Source organism: Pinus tabuliformis, chromosome 2_2, assembly GCF_031772625.1.
Source record: "Pinus tabuliformis cultivar Carrire ecotype Pingquan chromosome 2_2, CPIR1, whole genome shotgun sequence".
NCBI lineage: Eukaryota > Viridiplantae > Streptophyta > Pinopsida > Pinales > Pinaceae > Pinus > Pinus tabuliformis.
Genome location: NC_142300.1, coordinates 1,162,250,629 through 1,162,268,503, shown reverse-complemented (window position 1 = coordinate 1,162,268,503; position 17,875 = coordinate 1,162,250,629). Strand labels below are relative to the sequence as shown.

Here is a 17,875-nt window from a genome sequence, read left to right as displayed (position 1 = left end):
ATGTAAGTTTGAGAAAGGTGCTCGTCGCTTTTATCACTTTAACAACATGGATTCAGGTGAGCAGCCTGAGGTTCTAACAATTTTGACACAAGTTGAAAAGATGCTAATAGCGCGGGTAAATCCAATATTGAAAGTAACGCATGCTCGTGGTGGTCAATATAAATATAGTGGCCACACGATATGTTTTCCACAAGATATTTCTTCGATTGCAAAGAAGCTTCCACGACGTGTTGAAGAACTAGATTTTTTTATTGTAAGAAGCCGAGGTGTACAATCTGAATACTATGAATGCTATGTGAAGAGATAATGTGTGATGGATGTGTTGCGTTATAAAATTGAAATGGCCAAGTACTACAGGGATGTCGAAATTGACATGGATTCAGTTGCTTCTCTCCCGGAAAGACCTACAGATGTTTCTAGCAGGCTACAATATGTTGATAGTCATGTTGATGATATACCTAGGATGGCTACAAAGATTGAAACAAATGGGGCTAAATGTTTGGAGTGTCACCCGTCATCCTTTATTTCTTGCTTGCCTAATGAATCCCGGGAAGTTGATCGAATCAACATATTTATTGAAAATGGGAATAACACATCCATTGAACCAATAGATTGACCAAATATTGGTACATCTCCCATTAATGAATATAATACTAAAGGACTGCTAGATATGGCATTCCCACTTTATTCCCTACAGGTGATGTTGATTGGTTGCATCCTCGAATTTGCAATGTTGAAATGCATGAATATGGTTTGCATCTATTGAGATTTTATGATCAGAGATTTGGAAGCCATCCTCGCTTTCAATATTTCTTGTTGAATATGATTATGCAACATCGTAGTTAGGGAACAACTTCATTTTTTTAAGAAAAATATTCATGAAAATGTGCCTGCAACTGTTCAGGAGTTGCATCAACAACTTTCTGATTTGCCAAATAATAAGTTGGCTGAGAAATTAATGCATTTTGGATCTTGTCTTAGGGGTACAAGAGCTTATTGGACAAAGTGTCATTCTGAATTAACTGATATGATCAACCAGTTAGGTTTCCCTACTTTGTTTTTTACATTGAGTGTCGCTGACACAAAGTGGCTTGATTTGCATAGTGTTATGCCTTCAAGCAAAGATTCTAATCGACAAAGTGAGCATGTCAGAAAGATTCAAAATGTTATTTGGTACCCGCATATAGTTGCTATGTACATGCACCGAAGATTCAATATCTTCCGTGACATAGTCTTGCAGAGATATCTTGGTGCTACAGAGTTTTAGTATAGGTTTGTTGTTCTTCCTTTTCGAAAATTTTATAACGATTTGAAGGAAAATGTATGTTGTTGTGTTTGCTTATTATATTTTAACTGCATGTTTTCAATCCTTTCAGGTACGAGTGGCAACATAGAGGTTCCGCCCATATCCACGATTTTTTTTGTGGTTGCCTGAAGCACCAGATATGGAAACATTGGATTGGTCCAATGTGACTGTTGTTGGTGTAGCAAAGCGGTACTTTGACAAATATGTTACAACATGGAATCTGCGTGACATACATCGTCGAAATGTCATGATCCCTCGAACTTTAAATGATGATCCATGTGTTTTGAACACTGAACAATTTTTTTCTTGTAATGCCAAAGAAGATTATGAGCATTTAGTTAATCGTGTGCAAAGGCATACAAAATGCAGTGTTGATTCTTGTTTACGTAAAAAATGGTTTGTTATTTCATGTCGCTATCATGCTCCATGGGAGGTTCGTCCGGAGTCAACATTGTTGATAGATGAAAAAGGGAGAAAGAAGTATGAACCAACACAAAATGATGATCGTTTAAATGTTCACAATGTTGATGTTTTAACAATGTGGCGAGCAAATGTTGATTGTTAGCCAGTTCTTTCTCGACATCAGGTTTTAAAGTATATTGCAAAATATGCTTCAAAGGCAGAGAGAAGATCTAAAAGTTATCACGAAATGTTGACCAAAGTTGCTGGTGGGAGTGCGTCTGAGGCTCCTGTATTATCTGTGTATAGAAGGTTCCTTGTTGAGACACTTGTTGAGCGTGACGTTGGAGCTCAAGAGACATGCCATTTGTTGCTAAAGCTGCCTCTTGTTGTCTGTAGTCGGAAATTCTTCTCCTTGAATGTTGGGAAGAAAGTGTACCAAAGGGTTTCATTGCATTCTGATGAATTTTTGTGCGGAAACAATTTCATTTAGGTTTATCAAAGTTGACCTGTTTTTTTGGAACATTTATGCTTGATAGAAACAACAAGATCATGGAGTTTTGAGGAGAAGCGTAGGCAGGACAAATGGAGGCCACGTGATAAGCAGGCTATCATTCGTGTTTGGCCACAATTTTATGTTGTTCCTGATGAGGGGTTAGAAGAGTTTGAAACGTTTTTCTGGAGTGAGTTGCTTTTATACAAGCCATTTCGTGATGTTGATTTAGATATTGGGTTGTCTACTGAAAGTATTGTTGAGAGTTGGAGAAATTGGAGATATCATGTGTGGCATGTTGATCAAGGCCCTTTGCCAAATGAAGGTGATGAAGAGGATGTGGAGCCACTTATACATGAAGAAAATGTTGATCGAGATTTTGAAGAGTGGCAGGTTTTTTCGCAGTTAGTTCCTCCAAGCTGTGTAAACATTTCAGACCTTGATAATCTTGGTAGAAGGGACTTTGATGTTGATTATAATTGTCAGGAAATGATGGTGTCAAATGATTTGTTAGAAGAAGGGGTCATTTTTTTAAAACACACGCAATCTGTAGGTGTTTTGAATTATGGGGTGTTATAGACACATATTTGCCACCTTCGTCTCTATCAGAAAAATAACTAGTTGCTTTTGAAATTATTTTTCGACACTTTGCTAATGGTGAAAATGATGGTGCTTTAAAAATGATTATTCCAGGTACTGCTGGAACAAGGAAGTCTTCTCTCATTGGGTGTATTTCTCATGCTCTTTCTAGTGCAACAACGAATGGAAAAAAGTCCATTGTTATTTCTTGCTCCAACTGGTATTGTTGCTTTTAACATACGTGGGAAAACAATACATTCTGCTTTAAAAATTCCTATAAAAGATATGAAGCCACTGTGTGGGCAGGCTTTGGCAGTGTTCCAAGAGGAAATGAGACATGTTTGATATATATTGATTGATGAGATGAGCTTTATAGGTCTAAGGCTATTCATACAAATAGATTATCATTTGTGAGAAGCCTTTCCTGAAAATAAGGACTGTCCTTTTGGTGGTAGGTCCATCATTCTTGTGGGTGACCTTGTCCAGTTGCCTCCTGTTAAGGATAAACCATTGTATGCAGGTAGAACAATTGGGAAAGTTTTGTGGGAAAGCTTCAACATTGTAGTCACTCTGGACAAAATTTATAGGCAACAAGGAGATGATCCCAGACAAGCATCTTTTCACAATCTTTTAACCAATATTAGAAATGCAGAGCCTTCTCTTACTAATTGGGATTTTCTTATGACCTGTCTTGATACTTTCTTGGATCGACAACAAAGGATTTTGTTTGATTCTTCTATTCACTTATTTGCGACGAATAATCTTGTCAATTTGCACAATCGAAAAATGCTTAAAGCGTTAAATTTTCCTATTGCGAGATGTGTTGCAGAAAGTAGTAGAAGAACATAAATAAGTGATAATGATGATGATATATTGGAGCGCGAAGCACTGCTTTGTCATGGACAACGCGTGATGTTAACGTGTAATTTGTGGGTTGAAGTTGGTCTGGTTAATGGTGCACTTGGATATATTGAAAATATTTTCTCTGCGCGTGGTTCAAAGCTGCAGCAAATTCCCTCAATTTGTTACAGTTATGTTTTAAAAGTATTGTGGTGCTCCATTTGATAATGATTTTCCAATTCTTGTACCTATTTCGCCTGTTCTTAGGGGGAACATGAGGCAAATTCCTTTGAAAATTTCATGGGCGTTGACAATACACAAATTGCAGGGGATGAATTTGCAACGAGCCACTATAGATATTGGAGACAGAGAAAGGGATGGTCTAACATTTACAGCTATATCGAGAGTGAAATCAATAGATGGTTTGCGGATTTCACTACCTTTTTCTTTTCAACGTTATACAAAAATGAAAGATAGTGCATATGTTACACTTAGAAAGAAAGAGGAGGAGCGATTAAAGTCAATATCATTTTTGGGGTATTTATCTTCAATACAATTTAGTGTTTATGAATTATTTTTTAAGTAAATAGACTATTTTAGAGCAATTGTTGTTTGATTTCTTGAATTGTAGTTGTTTGCATTTTTTTTTCTCCTTCTTTTGAATCCTTTTATATTTATGTTTCAATATGAAACAAGCAAAATCATAAATGTATAGTTTTGTTTTTGTTAATTTGTTTTCTTCGAATATACTGATTTTAATTGTATGCTTTTGTCAATAATTCATAGATATGGAGAACATTGATGGTAATTATTACATCAGAGCGATTAATTCAATTACAAAAACTATTAGTTTTGTTACTTTTATTTGTGCAAGGTTTGATAGAAGACATGGCTTCCATCCTAATTTTGTCGATGAGCATATCCGTGTTTTGAGTGGAATGAAATCAGATGTTCAAACTTTATATCATTTGCACCAAAGAGAATCAGGGAGGAAGACGAGAAGGGACTGGCTTGAAAGCGTGAAGTATCGTGATCATTATCATGTTGATTTGAATTGGTGTTGCTTTTGCCACCGCTCTGGGTGTGTTTTGGAAGAGGCTACTATGAAATAATTGTGTTATGCTCGAGTGTTGAGAGTTCAATTTTGTTGTCGAATGTGGCATTATTGTTATTATCATTTCTTTCAATGTTACTAAACTTTGGATTGTTGTCATTGGTCCTGTAATGTTTAAAATCTCTTCTCATTTCTTTGTTGCATTGTGAGCAACATCGTCATAATCGTCCTTTCTTAACTATCGTGAATGCTTGTTAGGGATTGACAACAATTTTTGTTGATGTTGAAATTTATGTTCTCTTCAATGTATTTAGTTTTTCCTATACTTAATTAGTAACATTATTTTATATTTTTAATTACCAACATTGTTTTATTTCATTTCATCCTTTGTTTTATTAAATTGTGTTCAATTATTTTTTATAATATTTGCTTATATGTACTATTATTAATTTCTAAAGTTATTTTAACTTTTTTATTATTATTAATATAATACTAATATTATTAATAATGTTAATATTAATAGTAATATAAATGAAACAAAATCTTTCAGTAGAAATCACATGAGAGAATTTTTTGGCCTATGCATTTCGAAACGCGTCGGCCAAAAAAATTCTCTCATGTGATTTCTACCGAAATTTTTTGTTTAATTCATTATGGATCATAGAAGCTTGAATACAGAAAGTAATATAAATTATTATATTATATGTCTATGGGTGTTTATCAACCACATTTATATTAATATAAATGTCGTTGTGCTAGATTATTTCTAAAGTGAATAGATTTATCTTTATAGGTTTTTGTTTATTCTGTTTTTTTAAAAATTAAATTAATGAATATATGTTATTATGGTTAAATTAATTTTTATATTTTTAAATTTTAACATTTTTCAAGAATAATGAAATATTTAAATATTAATAAAAAATTCTCTAATATTAATAATAAATAAGAGAATAAATGTAATTATTATTATTTTAAAATTATAATATTTTTTTGGTTATATATTTTGATAGTAATGCTATATATATATATATATATATATATTTTGATCAAATTTGCTTAAAATTTAGTAAAAATTGGTTGAATTGTATGTTTGAGTTGAATGAAATGTTTAAATATCAATAAAAAAAAGAGAATAAATGTAATAATAATTATCATTATTGTTATTTTAAAATTGTAATAAAATATTTTATTTTTTGTTATATATAAATATATTTTTTGTTAAGCTTGGTAGATCTTTCTTTTTCATTAATATAAAGCAAATTAACACCACATAGAACTGGCTAGGTGGCCTCAACTTGCCCAGTGGGAAACCAAGTCTGTTGGCCACCTATCCGCATTATATGCCATCCAGTAGCAAAAAATCTTAAGTCTCTCTATCCAAGCAATATAAGTTTCAGTTTCCTATCCACTTCCATACTCTAGAGTTCTACATACATATGTAAATGCATAGACAAATTTAAAAGCTAGTCGCATATATAAACAAAATTATCAATAAGTAGGCATGCTAATCATGTTGTTCAACTGATGCTGATTCAACTGGTGCTGGATATTTGGCATTCAATCCGGGCAGCTCTATCTGAACTAGAATGCATGGCAGGTGCTGCTCAATTCGACCAAGGCATATGTCCTGTTTGTGTAGTTGGAACTGCACCTTCTGAAATTCCTGCTTGTAGTTTGGCATTCCCTGGACCGTGACTGCCATGCCTACTAAGATCTGCTCCATCGCCTTTCCCAACAATCTTTTCATCAACCAATATAAGTAGAGGGCATGTTTGAACAAGGTGATTCTCCCTCTTGTGTTCCCAAGATCCGAGACAAGGACTCTCCAGTCCTCTAGCTTCGTATCCGTTTCACTCTCCTACTTCACTTCTGCCTCCCATTCTTCTAACAATTTTCTAATTTCCTCATGGTTCCCTCTCGGTAGGCAGTTGTCGCTTCATTGATTAAACGCTCAACAGACTTTCGACTGGGTCGGCCACCCAAGGAGCGAGGTTTTGTGTTGTGCTTGGCCTCCCGTGGCCTCTTACGTCGGCCTCAAATCTTTGCTGGTCGAGCCACGATCTCACCGACCCAACCCTTTGTAATGTGAGGTGAATAATCTGGTTTACGAAGTGTAACCTGGTCAGTCTTGGAATTTCCTTGTGCTGGGGTGGGTTTTCCACGCGGTGAACCTGATTTCCTTCGCTTGTAGATGGTGGGTTCTTTGCTGTTTGTGGAGCCGTTGCACCAGCCTGCCACTCCAGTCTCCTTGCACTCGGTCATTCTAGTGCTCACTACACTTCTCTCCAGGGTGATTACAGACTAAAACTCTTCCCCTCCTCTCGTTGCCACCTTTCCTTAATACTCTATCCATCATCATGCAAAGGGCCACCGCACCCATCGCCTCGAGCATGTGGGGGGCAGTGGTTCTGTACCTTGCAGTACCTTTCATTAACATTGCCTTAATGAGGTGATCTGCCGACTTGCACCCCGATCAGGGGTTTATTTTTTTGTTATATATTTTGATAGTAATGTTTAATTATTTTAATTTTATATTTTTGTTTTTTTTGTATTTTTAATTAAATTTGCTTAGAATTTAGTAAAAAATTGTTGAATTGTATGTTTGAGTTGCATAGTTTATACAATTTTAATGTTTTCTAGTTTTTTTTAGGTTGCTAGACTTATTTATAAATTTAAAAATACAATTTAAATAACCAAAAATTATAATTTTATGAAAATAAATTTTATTGGAAAACCATAAAATAAAACAATTAAACTAAATATTTTTTAATTAATTTTCTTAAAATTTAATTCAAAAATTAAAATAATTATTAACAGTTATAAATATTAATTAAAATTATAAATATCAATTATTGAAATTGTTTCGGGGATGATAAATGAAGTAACTATTAGAAACATTGGACAGATTAAATCATTACATAATTGTCTTCCGAAAACCTCCAACAATACTAAATCATTACATAATTGTCTTCCAAAAACTTCCAACAATATAAATAACTATAAAAACCTAACTGATTGAAATTGTTTTAAGTCATTGATAAAATTTCATATAGAAAGAAAGAAAGAAAGAAAATATTTTAACATCCACGAAGCTAAATATAGCCTATGGGACAGATTGCTTCTTCATCTACTTGATGTATTCAACCCTTTTTCTGTGAAGCTTCACAATAAATGCCCCAACTTCTCGACAAACCCCTCACTAAATAGATTATCCTAAGAGCTAGCCGCCAACATATCTGCATAACTTTCCCTGTTGTCTTTGAAGGCCTCACATTCTAAAATGAAATGCTTTTCTGTTTCCACTTTTCCAGAAGAACAAAAAATGCATACTCTTTCCTCCCACACTTCTTTTTGCCTTTTCTAGCGCTCTGTTTCATAATGGAGTTGATGAGAATTAATCCTTAACTAGCAATAAGAATTTTGGCTCTCCAAGAGATATTGGCCTCTATGTATGCTTTTGGTTGATGACTATGAGTGGGATTAAACACTTCAATATGGTACTTTTTCTTTCTTCCTAGCTCCTTATCTCAAGTACGCTTGTGGAACTTATCCATAACAATAGCTTTTATCTCTTTGCTGTTTATGTGACACGTGTTCAAGCAAATACCCCATTTATTAAACCATTTGTTATTTCGCTGCATCCAAGGTTTTTTGTTTTTTTTTTTTGTTGTTGCACAATTTGTCATTAAAGACAACCTTAGGCCATCTACCCTCTTTCATTTGTTCATTTTTTTTAAAATACCTTATGACTCGCACCATATCAATTGCTTCAATAGGAGTAATGCCTGTTTCACTTAACAAGATAGCATAAGGAACTACACTTTTAATCTTGAATTTGTTTATAATCAAACGCTTCTAAATTTTCTCAATTTGTCTCCACTCCATGTCGGATGTATTGCTAGCCCATAGTTCACAACCATAGAGAATCACCAGAATTACTAGAAGCCCAGAAAGAGTTTGAGTGGTTTTCGAGTCCCATAACTTTGCCTCTCTATACTTATTTTGAAAAGCATAAAATGCTTTCCAACCCTCCAAAGTTCTTTTCTTTCTACAACCATCCAAACTTAGATTTTTGTTGAAGTCAATTCCAAGGTATTTGTAATCCGCAACTTCTTCCAGAATGTTGCCTTCAAAGTAGAACTTATGCTAGTTGTGTTTTCTTTTTTTTTTAGAGAAAATCACTACTTTCGTTTCGCTGATATTGACTTGCATCCCCACACTTCTACAAAAATGCTCAAGGGATAGTAAGTGCTCTTGCAAACCAAGAGTCGATTTAGCAATCCGAATAAGGTCATCCGCATACAAAAGAAGCCTTATAACAAACTTGCCCAAATAAATACCATCACCCCTTTCTGAATTTAACCACTTCTCAAGCTTGTCGATATATAAACAAAAAATGGTAGGAGACAGTGGGCAACCTTGCTTGACCCCGATATCACTTCTAAAACTTTCAGAAATGCCTGCTGAAGTTCTAATTTTGACTTTCACTTCTTCATACAGTGTATGCACCACTGCTCTCAAATGTTTAGGAACACCAAGTTCCTCCATTCTGTGCCAAAACTCGCTTTTCTAAAATCAACAAAGCAACAAAATACTTCTTCCTTTTTCTCCCAAAATTTTTCAATGATGTGCCTTAAAGTTATACCATGATCAACTGTGGAATGTTTAGGTCTAAAACCTGCTTGCCCTTTAGCACGCTTATCTTTTTCTTTGCGCACTTGCTAATTTTATTTTCTAGCATGCTTCCAAATAACTTTGCAAACAAAGGGTTTACCATGATGGTCCTATAATTGGAGGGATTATTGACGTCACCGCCCTTGAAAAGAGGTATTGCCAAACTAGTTGTCCAATCTGTGGGAAGCCCCGGTTGTATGATGTTGTTGAAAATTTAAGCCTCTATTGTATGATGTTGTTAAAATTTTTTATAATGTGAGGTGCAAAGATTTTTGAACCCACTTTAAATATTCTGCTTAAAATTCAGCTAAATCTTTTATATACATACCCAAATAAAACATACCGGATTTAAACTTATCTATTTGGAATTTTTATTTTCAACATTTTTGCATAACATTGACTGATTTTTTGTGTTTCTGTAATTTTTGCGAAATATTGACTGTAGCACCCGACGAAAGTGACAACCCGTGACAGGGATACATAGCGAGCCGGATTAAGCCGATGGCACCTTCGCCCTTGCGAAGTTGTGATCAGTAATCTCTAACACCGACGGAAGGAACTAAGTGCATCCATCTCCATTAGAATTTAATAACACCACCAGGTACTAAAGGTTCGCAAAACCAACAATGAATGCTATTATCGGGGTTTAAAAGGCTTATTCTGGACAGTAAACGAGGCCAATCATGAATCATGGCTTGATTTCTTTTGTATTTTCACGGGAAAAATTACAAAAGGACAGTCAGCTTGGCATGGAATCACGTCCGTAACACGACCCCACGAAATGGGAAATGAGTAAGACCTGAATAGTATTATTTTTCAATTATTAAATCCATTGAATGTGTTCAATATTTTACCATTGGATCCCTTATCACTTTTCAATTCATTGAATGTGCCCATCCTTTGCTTTGCATTCTTCACATTAAGATGGGATATTGTGTACCCAGCTTCTAAGCTACAAGGAATCTGCTGCTTTGGGCCATCTTGACAGACTGAACTGTGGATTGAAAAATCAATTGGGTTTATCGCCAATCGGGTTATGGCTTCAGATAAGTTCAGCTCTCTGAACGAAACAACCCTTGTGGGCTATATTAAGAGCGTTCCAGCTCTGGCAGAGAAGGTGGGAAATTATACAGCAAAAGATATCACAGTGAGGCAAGTTGGAGATGGTACCTTCAACTTCGTTTACATTGTGACTTGGCCTCAAGGATCCTTCGTTATCAAGCGGTCAGCTTGGCATGGAATCACGTCCGTAGCACGACCCCACGAGATGGGAAATGAGTAAGACCTGAATAGTATTATTTTTCAATTATTAAATCCATTGAATGTGTTCAATATTTTACTTTTCAGCCATTGGATCCCTTATCACTTTTCAATTCATTGAATGTGCCCATCCTTTGCTTTGCATTCTTCACATTAAGATGGGATATTGTGTACCCAGCTTCTAAGCTATAAAGGAATCTGCTGCTTTGGGCCATCTTGACAGACTGAACTGTGGATTGAAAAATCAATTGGGTTTATCGCCAATCGGGTTATGGCTTCAGATAAGTTCAGCTCTCTGAACGAAACAACCCTTGTGGGCTATATTAAGAGCGTTCCAGCTCTGGCAGAGAAGGTGGGAAATTATACAGCAAAAGATATCACAGTGAGGCAAGTTGGAGATGGTACCTTCAACTTCGTTTACATTGTGACTTGGCCTCGAGGATCCTTCGTTATCAAGCGGTCAGCTTTGCATGGAATCACGTCCGTAGCACGACCCCACGAAATGGGAAATGAGTAAGACCTGAATAGTATTATTTTTCAATTATTAAATCCATTGAATGTGTTCAATATTTTACCATTGGATCCCTTATCACTTTTCAATTCATTGAATGTGCCCATCCTTTGCTTTGCATTCTTCACATTAAGATGGGATATTGTGTACCCAGCTTCTAAGCTACAAAGGAATCTGCTGCTTTGGGCCATCTTGACAGACTGAACTGTGGATTGAAAAATCAATTGGGTTTATCGCCAATCGGGTTATGGCTTCAGATAAGTTCAGCTCTCTGAACGAAACAACCCTTGTGGGCTATATTAAGAGCGTTCCAGCTCTGGCAGAGAAGGTGGGAAATTATACAGCAAAAGATATCACAGTGAGGCAAGTTGGAGATGGTACCTTCAACTTCGTTTACATTGTGACTTGTCCTCAAGGATCCTTCGTTATCAAGCGGGTATGCATAGTCTCCATCCTTTTCTGCCGTGAGTGATTTTAATTTAGGATTAATCACAAAGAAAGTATTTATGTTCTGCTTTGTCTGAATCCATTTCAAATACGTTTTCAGTAAATTAGTCAGACTAAAGTAGTTTAGTTTTTATGATATCTACACGTGTATGTGTATAGTTCTTATGATATATATGTCTGTGTCACTTGAAAGTCGAAATTAGTTGGGTATATTGAAATCCAATAGAATGTAAAAAAACAACAGGCATTTTATGTTTTAGGGTTGAGGTCTGAAGAGGTTTGGAGACCATGCCATGGAAACCCTGTTCGGTTATTATGTTTGATGCCCATGGCCCAGCACTTTATTCCCCTCTAGCTAAGCTCAATCATGTCAGGTTATCACAACCATGCATTGGAAGGGCTATCCAGAAACTGTATGTAGAAGTGCATAGTGCATATAAATATTAGGGTCTAGCGTTCAGTGATCAGGTGTCAAAGAGTTATAGATGTCAGGAGTACGCTGGGTTGTTGTGCAATTTGATTGTAAGCCAATAGAGCTTGTAGTTTCGATCTTGATTGATTCCTTATCAGCCAACTAACATTTTTTTTGAAAATTGAATCAATTATTGGGAATTTGGGCAACCAGGAATGAATCCCATGCCTTAACCATTACCACGGTGCTGTTTTACCACTGAGCTACATTCAACTTCATAATGGGCACCCTCAGCAGTGTGAGATAGAAACGTGAAAAGCCATCTCTAACGTCCCCCGCCCCCGCTCAAGCCACACTTTGGCTAAGGCCTCCTACCCAATCTTTGGCTATTTGAAAGGGTTTCAGGCTAACAATCAAATCCAGTACCTTCCTCCGGCCGAAGGGCTGTTCTATCATTGCTCAACACACCATGATGGGCACCCTAAAGGGTTCAACCTTGAAATGCAGCTGCTCTTTCCAAGATTTCGTATGCATATGCGGTTTTATAAATTGATGGATTGTTTATACTCTAATTTAACTACAATTATGAACCTGCATGTGGTGGCTGCAATGGTTGAGAACACCTGCAACTTGATTGCGATATAGGTTTTTACAACTGATAAACCAAAAGTGGAGTGAAGCTGCAAGCTGCTGGTCTATTTTGGACGGTAGTTGCCAGTTTTGAGGACCTAAACGAAGTATCCACATATTTTAGCTGACAAATTTTGAGTCCAATGTAACCAAAAGGGTGGCTTAGTTGCAAAGATTTTGATCTGTATTTCGAGAGGTAGTTCCATCTCCATGCAGTCTTTTTTAATTGAATCATGTATCTGAGATGATCATGTTTTGATATTCGGACCCTAAATTTCGGAAACAATAATATTTCCTTTGCTCAATGCTGTTGACGAAAAACATATTAGTAAAATTTGAATTGTACCCACGATGCAGTCACTCTGACTGTTCACTACAGAAATCTGGAATTGACTTCATAAGGGTGCTAATTCTCTGGCGGCTACAGGCACAGATCTGCACATATCCGAGATCTAATTCTTCAAACACATGTATGAAATAAAAAAAGACGTTGGTTCCACACCTTACAATCCTGCAAACAAACTCATCCAATAAAATTACAGCTGGGAAACGGATATAGGGTACCCTGTTCATGAGTTAGTCATCTCTAAGAATCAGAGAAATTATCATTAACGACAGCCTCTCAAAGAATGCTTTTTTTCTCTTTTTAACTCTTATAAAAACACTAATAAATAGAAGTCTCTACCAGTGCTCTCTCTCACTAATCTAAATTGGCACACAGGCCCAGATCCATGGCTTCCAGACAATGATTAATGCCCACAGGCATGTCTCACTCCTCTGGTCCCACCCTCTTTCTCTCCCTATTACATAGAGACACTCTAACCCTGAGAGGTTGTGTTCAGTTAAATTCCAAATATCTTAACAGAAATGTATCTAAAGACCAAAATCTACTGCAAGTTGGAGTGACAATGCTAACACCCAATCTACTACACTTTGGATATTTATGACCCACTACACAGCATTTTGGATTCCTGCTTCATGGTCTTGTTCTCATTTCTCTTCATGCTACTTGGCATCAAAGTTCTCCCCTTGTTCCTTACTATGAATAGACCCAACGATCCCTAAATTTCTCAATAGATGTGGATGGGTGTCATGCTCTACAGCCCCTGCATCACACTCCCCTTGAAAAAATTTCTGAACCTTCAGGTTCAGAGTCATTAGGCATATCACTTGCTTCTTCATTTGTCAAACCATTTCTCAACAATAGTCCACTTCACTCCGAACATCTTGCTGTGAAATGTAATCAAAGCCATTCTTGACATTGTTTCAATCTTCTCCTTATCTGCTAATGCTTCATTTTGGTTACCAGCTTTGTCATCTTCTCTGTTTTCACCTGCATTATTATTTGCTTCTTCAAAGTTCAAACATCTTCCCAATTTCTATACGGTCCTTTTCTTCTCTTATCATCTCTACTTCTTGACACTGACACAGCTCCATAACCTGAATGGTAGGGTAACACCCATTCTGCACTGTCCAATGCTTCTGCATCTTCATTGCCTTCACTGATCTGATTTTCTACTTCTTGGTGAAGTTGCTGCATATGATGTGGAGTTTTTTCAAGAGTACATTCCTTAACCTTATCTTTCTCAATTCCCATATTTCTGCCTTGCTCAATGTGCTCACCCACCTGCCTATGGTTTTGTGGCACTGGCCCTTGCAACAAACTGAATCTCACTACTATTCATTTTCTTTCCGACTACAATTCTTTTCTATACAACATGAGCTCCAACAATATTTTTTTTAGTTTTAATTGCATATACGTTGTTTGCCTCTTCGGAAACAGCAGTTAATTCCTCTTTTTAAGGTTTTAAAAGATTTTTCTTCCCCACTTACTGTATTTCATAGGTGTTCTCTTGACCATGATGAACCACTTTCCGGTCATATCACCAGGGCTTTCCTAACAGCAAATGACATGCATCAATTGTAATGATGTTACATAACACGTTGTCTTCATAAGGAATGATTTTAAAAGCAAACAAACATGATTGATTCACTAGCATGGTATGATCCTTTGTCAACCAGGAAATTTTATAGGGATTTGATTTTGGCATGCAAGCAAGCCATAATTTTGGAACCTTTTCTGTACTTACCAGATTGTTGTTAGATCCTCCAGCAACAATCACCTTGAATACTTTTTCTTTGCACTTGCATCTCGTTCAGAAGACACTCTTTTTCTTCCAGTCAGTTTCTGGGCTTGCTTTGTTTCTCGATATTAGGCTCCTTTGCAGTAGCAAATTATCTCCAGTCTCTGTTTCACCTTCTCGTGTCACAGGCTCCTCTTGAGCTACCAATGTCCTTTTGAGATTTTGGGGACAGTCTTGGGTTTTATGGGCTTCAACCCATGAAGCATTTCAATGGCTTTCAGTAACCCTCATCACCCGGTCCCTTAAAATATCTGCTCCCCAATTTCTTCCCTCTGAAAAAGCCCACCTGTTCAAAGCTTTCATATCTAATGGCTATACCTTTTCTCAGATTAATAAAGCGTTTAAGTCCGTTTCTAATCCCATTTCTTGTCTCCCTGTCTCCTCTCCTCCTCAAGGCCAAGTCTCTCTCCCTTACATAAAAGGGATCACCAACCTCATTACTAAAATCTTATTAGAAAAGAACATTAAGACCATTTTTAAACTCCATAAAACTTTGAAACAGATGTTCAGGTCAGCCAAAGATAAGTCTGACCCCATGCTAAGAGCTTAAGTTCAGGTGTTTACCAGATTCGTTGTTTGTGTGGAAAGTCACACATTGGCCAAACTGGTCGTCCCTTCACAGCTTGCCTTAAAGAGCATATTGCTGATACCAGTCATCTCCGCCTCGAAGTTTGCCATTGTTGAGCACTCTTTTAATTATAAACATTTGATCTGCTTTAATGAATTCGGAATCCTTGCCTCTGTCCCGTTTTACAACTCCAAAATCATTAGAGAAGCTCTCGAAATAGAAAAACACCCCAACAACTTTAACAGAGAAAATGATTTTAAATTAAGTCATTCTTGGAAAGCCTTTATCCACTACCTCACTTAGTAGTCTGTCCCTTCCCCCCCGTGCTCTCCTTTTCCTCTTTCCTGGCCCCCCCCTCTTTTTTTCCTATGCTCCTTGCTTATGCTCTATCTCCCTTTCCTATTACCTTCCTTTTTCTACCCTTAAATTCTTTAATTCTTAAATTAAATCTATAATATTTAAATTAAATTAATAATATTTAAATTAAATTTATTTGTATTCTTTACTCCATTCTTTGTATAAAAATTTCTATGCCTATTTTCTCTCTCCTTCTCGAAATATATTCTTATTCTTATTTATTTTCTCATTAATATATCCTGATATATATTAATTAATTAAAGTCGAACTCCCTTAATCCCTCTAATTTTTCATCTTTTTCCCCTAATTCTCTTCTCATTATATATTTTACGTTTAATATTTTTATGTTTAATTAATTTAATTCAATTTTAATATTTAATTCATTTAATTCCTTTTTTGTTCTCTTTTCTTTTATTATTTAATCACTTTTATTAATTCCTTTCCTTTGACCATATTCTCTAAACGGCAATGTTACTTAATCACTTTGACTAATTCCTTTCCTTTGACCATATTCTCTTAATGGCTATGTTATTAATTTAATATTATTTCTGTAATGGCTAATTGGTAATCTTCCCTCTATTTAAGGCATCAAAGTGCTCGTTTGTAATTATTCAATTCTCTTGTCCTTAATGATGGGTGGAGTGTCCACCCGAAACCTCGGATAGGATCTAAAATCCGACACACAGTGCTATCCGGAAACTTATCTCAATATGAACAACTGTGGAAATCTACACTCTTTCAATCAAATGTTTGTTCTGTTCCTCTATAAACTCCTCAAGAACTTGTGGATTCAGGTTCCAGTGAAACTAGCATCAAGAATATATACAAATAGCAGTTTATTCCCTTTAAATCTCTTGTATTTTTTGAGTTTTGATGATTTGAAAGATGAGAGCCATAATTTTCTTTAGTATCTAAATATGTCCATGTTATTTCAGGAGTAGGGAAATCTAATAAATTGAAAAGAAACCTGATTCATGGAATGTGTAAAGTTATTCAAGGAAAAAATTCTTAGAAATTTGCTCTTTTAATTGTTTTGCTTGCGAGATAGTTGCTGCAATATCAAAGTTGACTTGTGCTCTCGTATGATTCCATAAAATATACAAGCCTATATCCAAAGCAACAACATTCTCAAAGTTCTGGATTCTGTATAAATATTCTTTTTTACATATTCCTATACGTAGTAATGACTATCTGCAGTTTCTAGTGAACGGACAAAACTCAGTGTCCACAGTAAGTGCATATCTAAATTACTGTCTCACTCAAGTAATTTCAATAAAACATATCCTAGAATCTAAGACTAATGATAGATCAATTTCGCAAATTCGAGAGAGCAAGATGTGAGTCATTGTCTATGCAGTACCCACAGAGACCGCACCCCACTACTTCACAAGGCAAAACGAACAGCTGCATAATGTATAAGAGTATAACATAAACGTTTTGGAGATGAATGCTTCAAAAATAAAGGGATGGATCTTGATGTGAGGTGCTGTTACAGATAGTTTTTTCAAGCGTTCATATCTTTCAGTAAATTTAAATGCCTTTTAGGATTCCAGCTGCTGAAGACTGATGGCTTATTAAGCTTTTTAGTGTAATCACGAATCACATGGAGAGAATGCATGCCACAAGTCACATTTGAACCTGGGTGGTGAGGATAACAAGTTCTCCTCTTAACTACCCAAGCTAGATCCAATTGACATATGAAATTGCTCATTTCACTTTGCAAAGGTTATGTTTTTGTTCAGGAAATTAGGGCCTATAATCTATTCAATGGTCTGTCTCAGAAATGAACAAAATAAAACAACACGAATTTTGTCAAGAAAAGACAGGATGTCCAAAAGTTGAAATTTGAGTGTAATAAAAACGTGCATAAAAAGAAAGAATGCTTTAATATTGTTGAAGCACATCTATATATTTCAGTCCCATTGGTCATTTTAAGCAATTTCACTTGTTATTTATCACTCATATTTGACAGGAGAATGTTTTGGACATTTTTGTTCTTTTGTATATAAGGGAAGACTAATTGTAGGAGGCTATTGGTATACTGGTCACGCTTCATCTTTGAGAACTCATCGCAATCTGATGCAAATTTATAATAGTTACTGAATTTTATTCTGTATTTGTTGTTTTTGGCTCTAGTAGCTTTTTTTGTTGATTTATACTGCTCAGGATGCAGATGTAATATATAGCAGTAATTTTACCAT

General features: G+C 35.8%; 1 protein-coding gene across 5 annotated transcripts in view; it reads left to right on the top strand.

The window, feature by feature from the left end:
- Window positions 1–9,881: 9,881 nt before the first annotated feature.
- The window catches only part of LOC149197553 (methylthioribose kinase-like), a 79,505-nt gene continuing 71,511 nt past the window's right edge, over window positions 9,882–17,875 (top strand). Inside the window, exons 1-4 of one of the 5 annotated variants that reach the window (XM_089405892.1) lie at window positions 9,882–10,137; window positions 10,334–10,623; window positions 10,764–11,118; window positions 11,271–11,552. In XM_089405892.1, the coding sequence (XP_089262018.1) occupies window positions 11,364–11,552 (189 nt within the window). In that variant the 5' untranslated portion in view covers window positions 9,882–10,137; window positions 10,334–10,623; window positions 10,764–11,118; window positions 11,271–11,363. Of the gene's footprint in view, window positions 10,138–10,333; window positions 10,624–10,763; window positions 11,133–11,205; window positions 11,553–17,875 lie in introns of those variants that run through there. The other 4 variants (XM_089405891.1, XM_089405888.1, XM_089405889.1 and 1 more) reach the window with 4 other exon arrangements.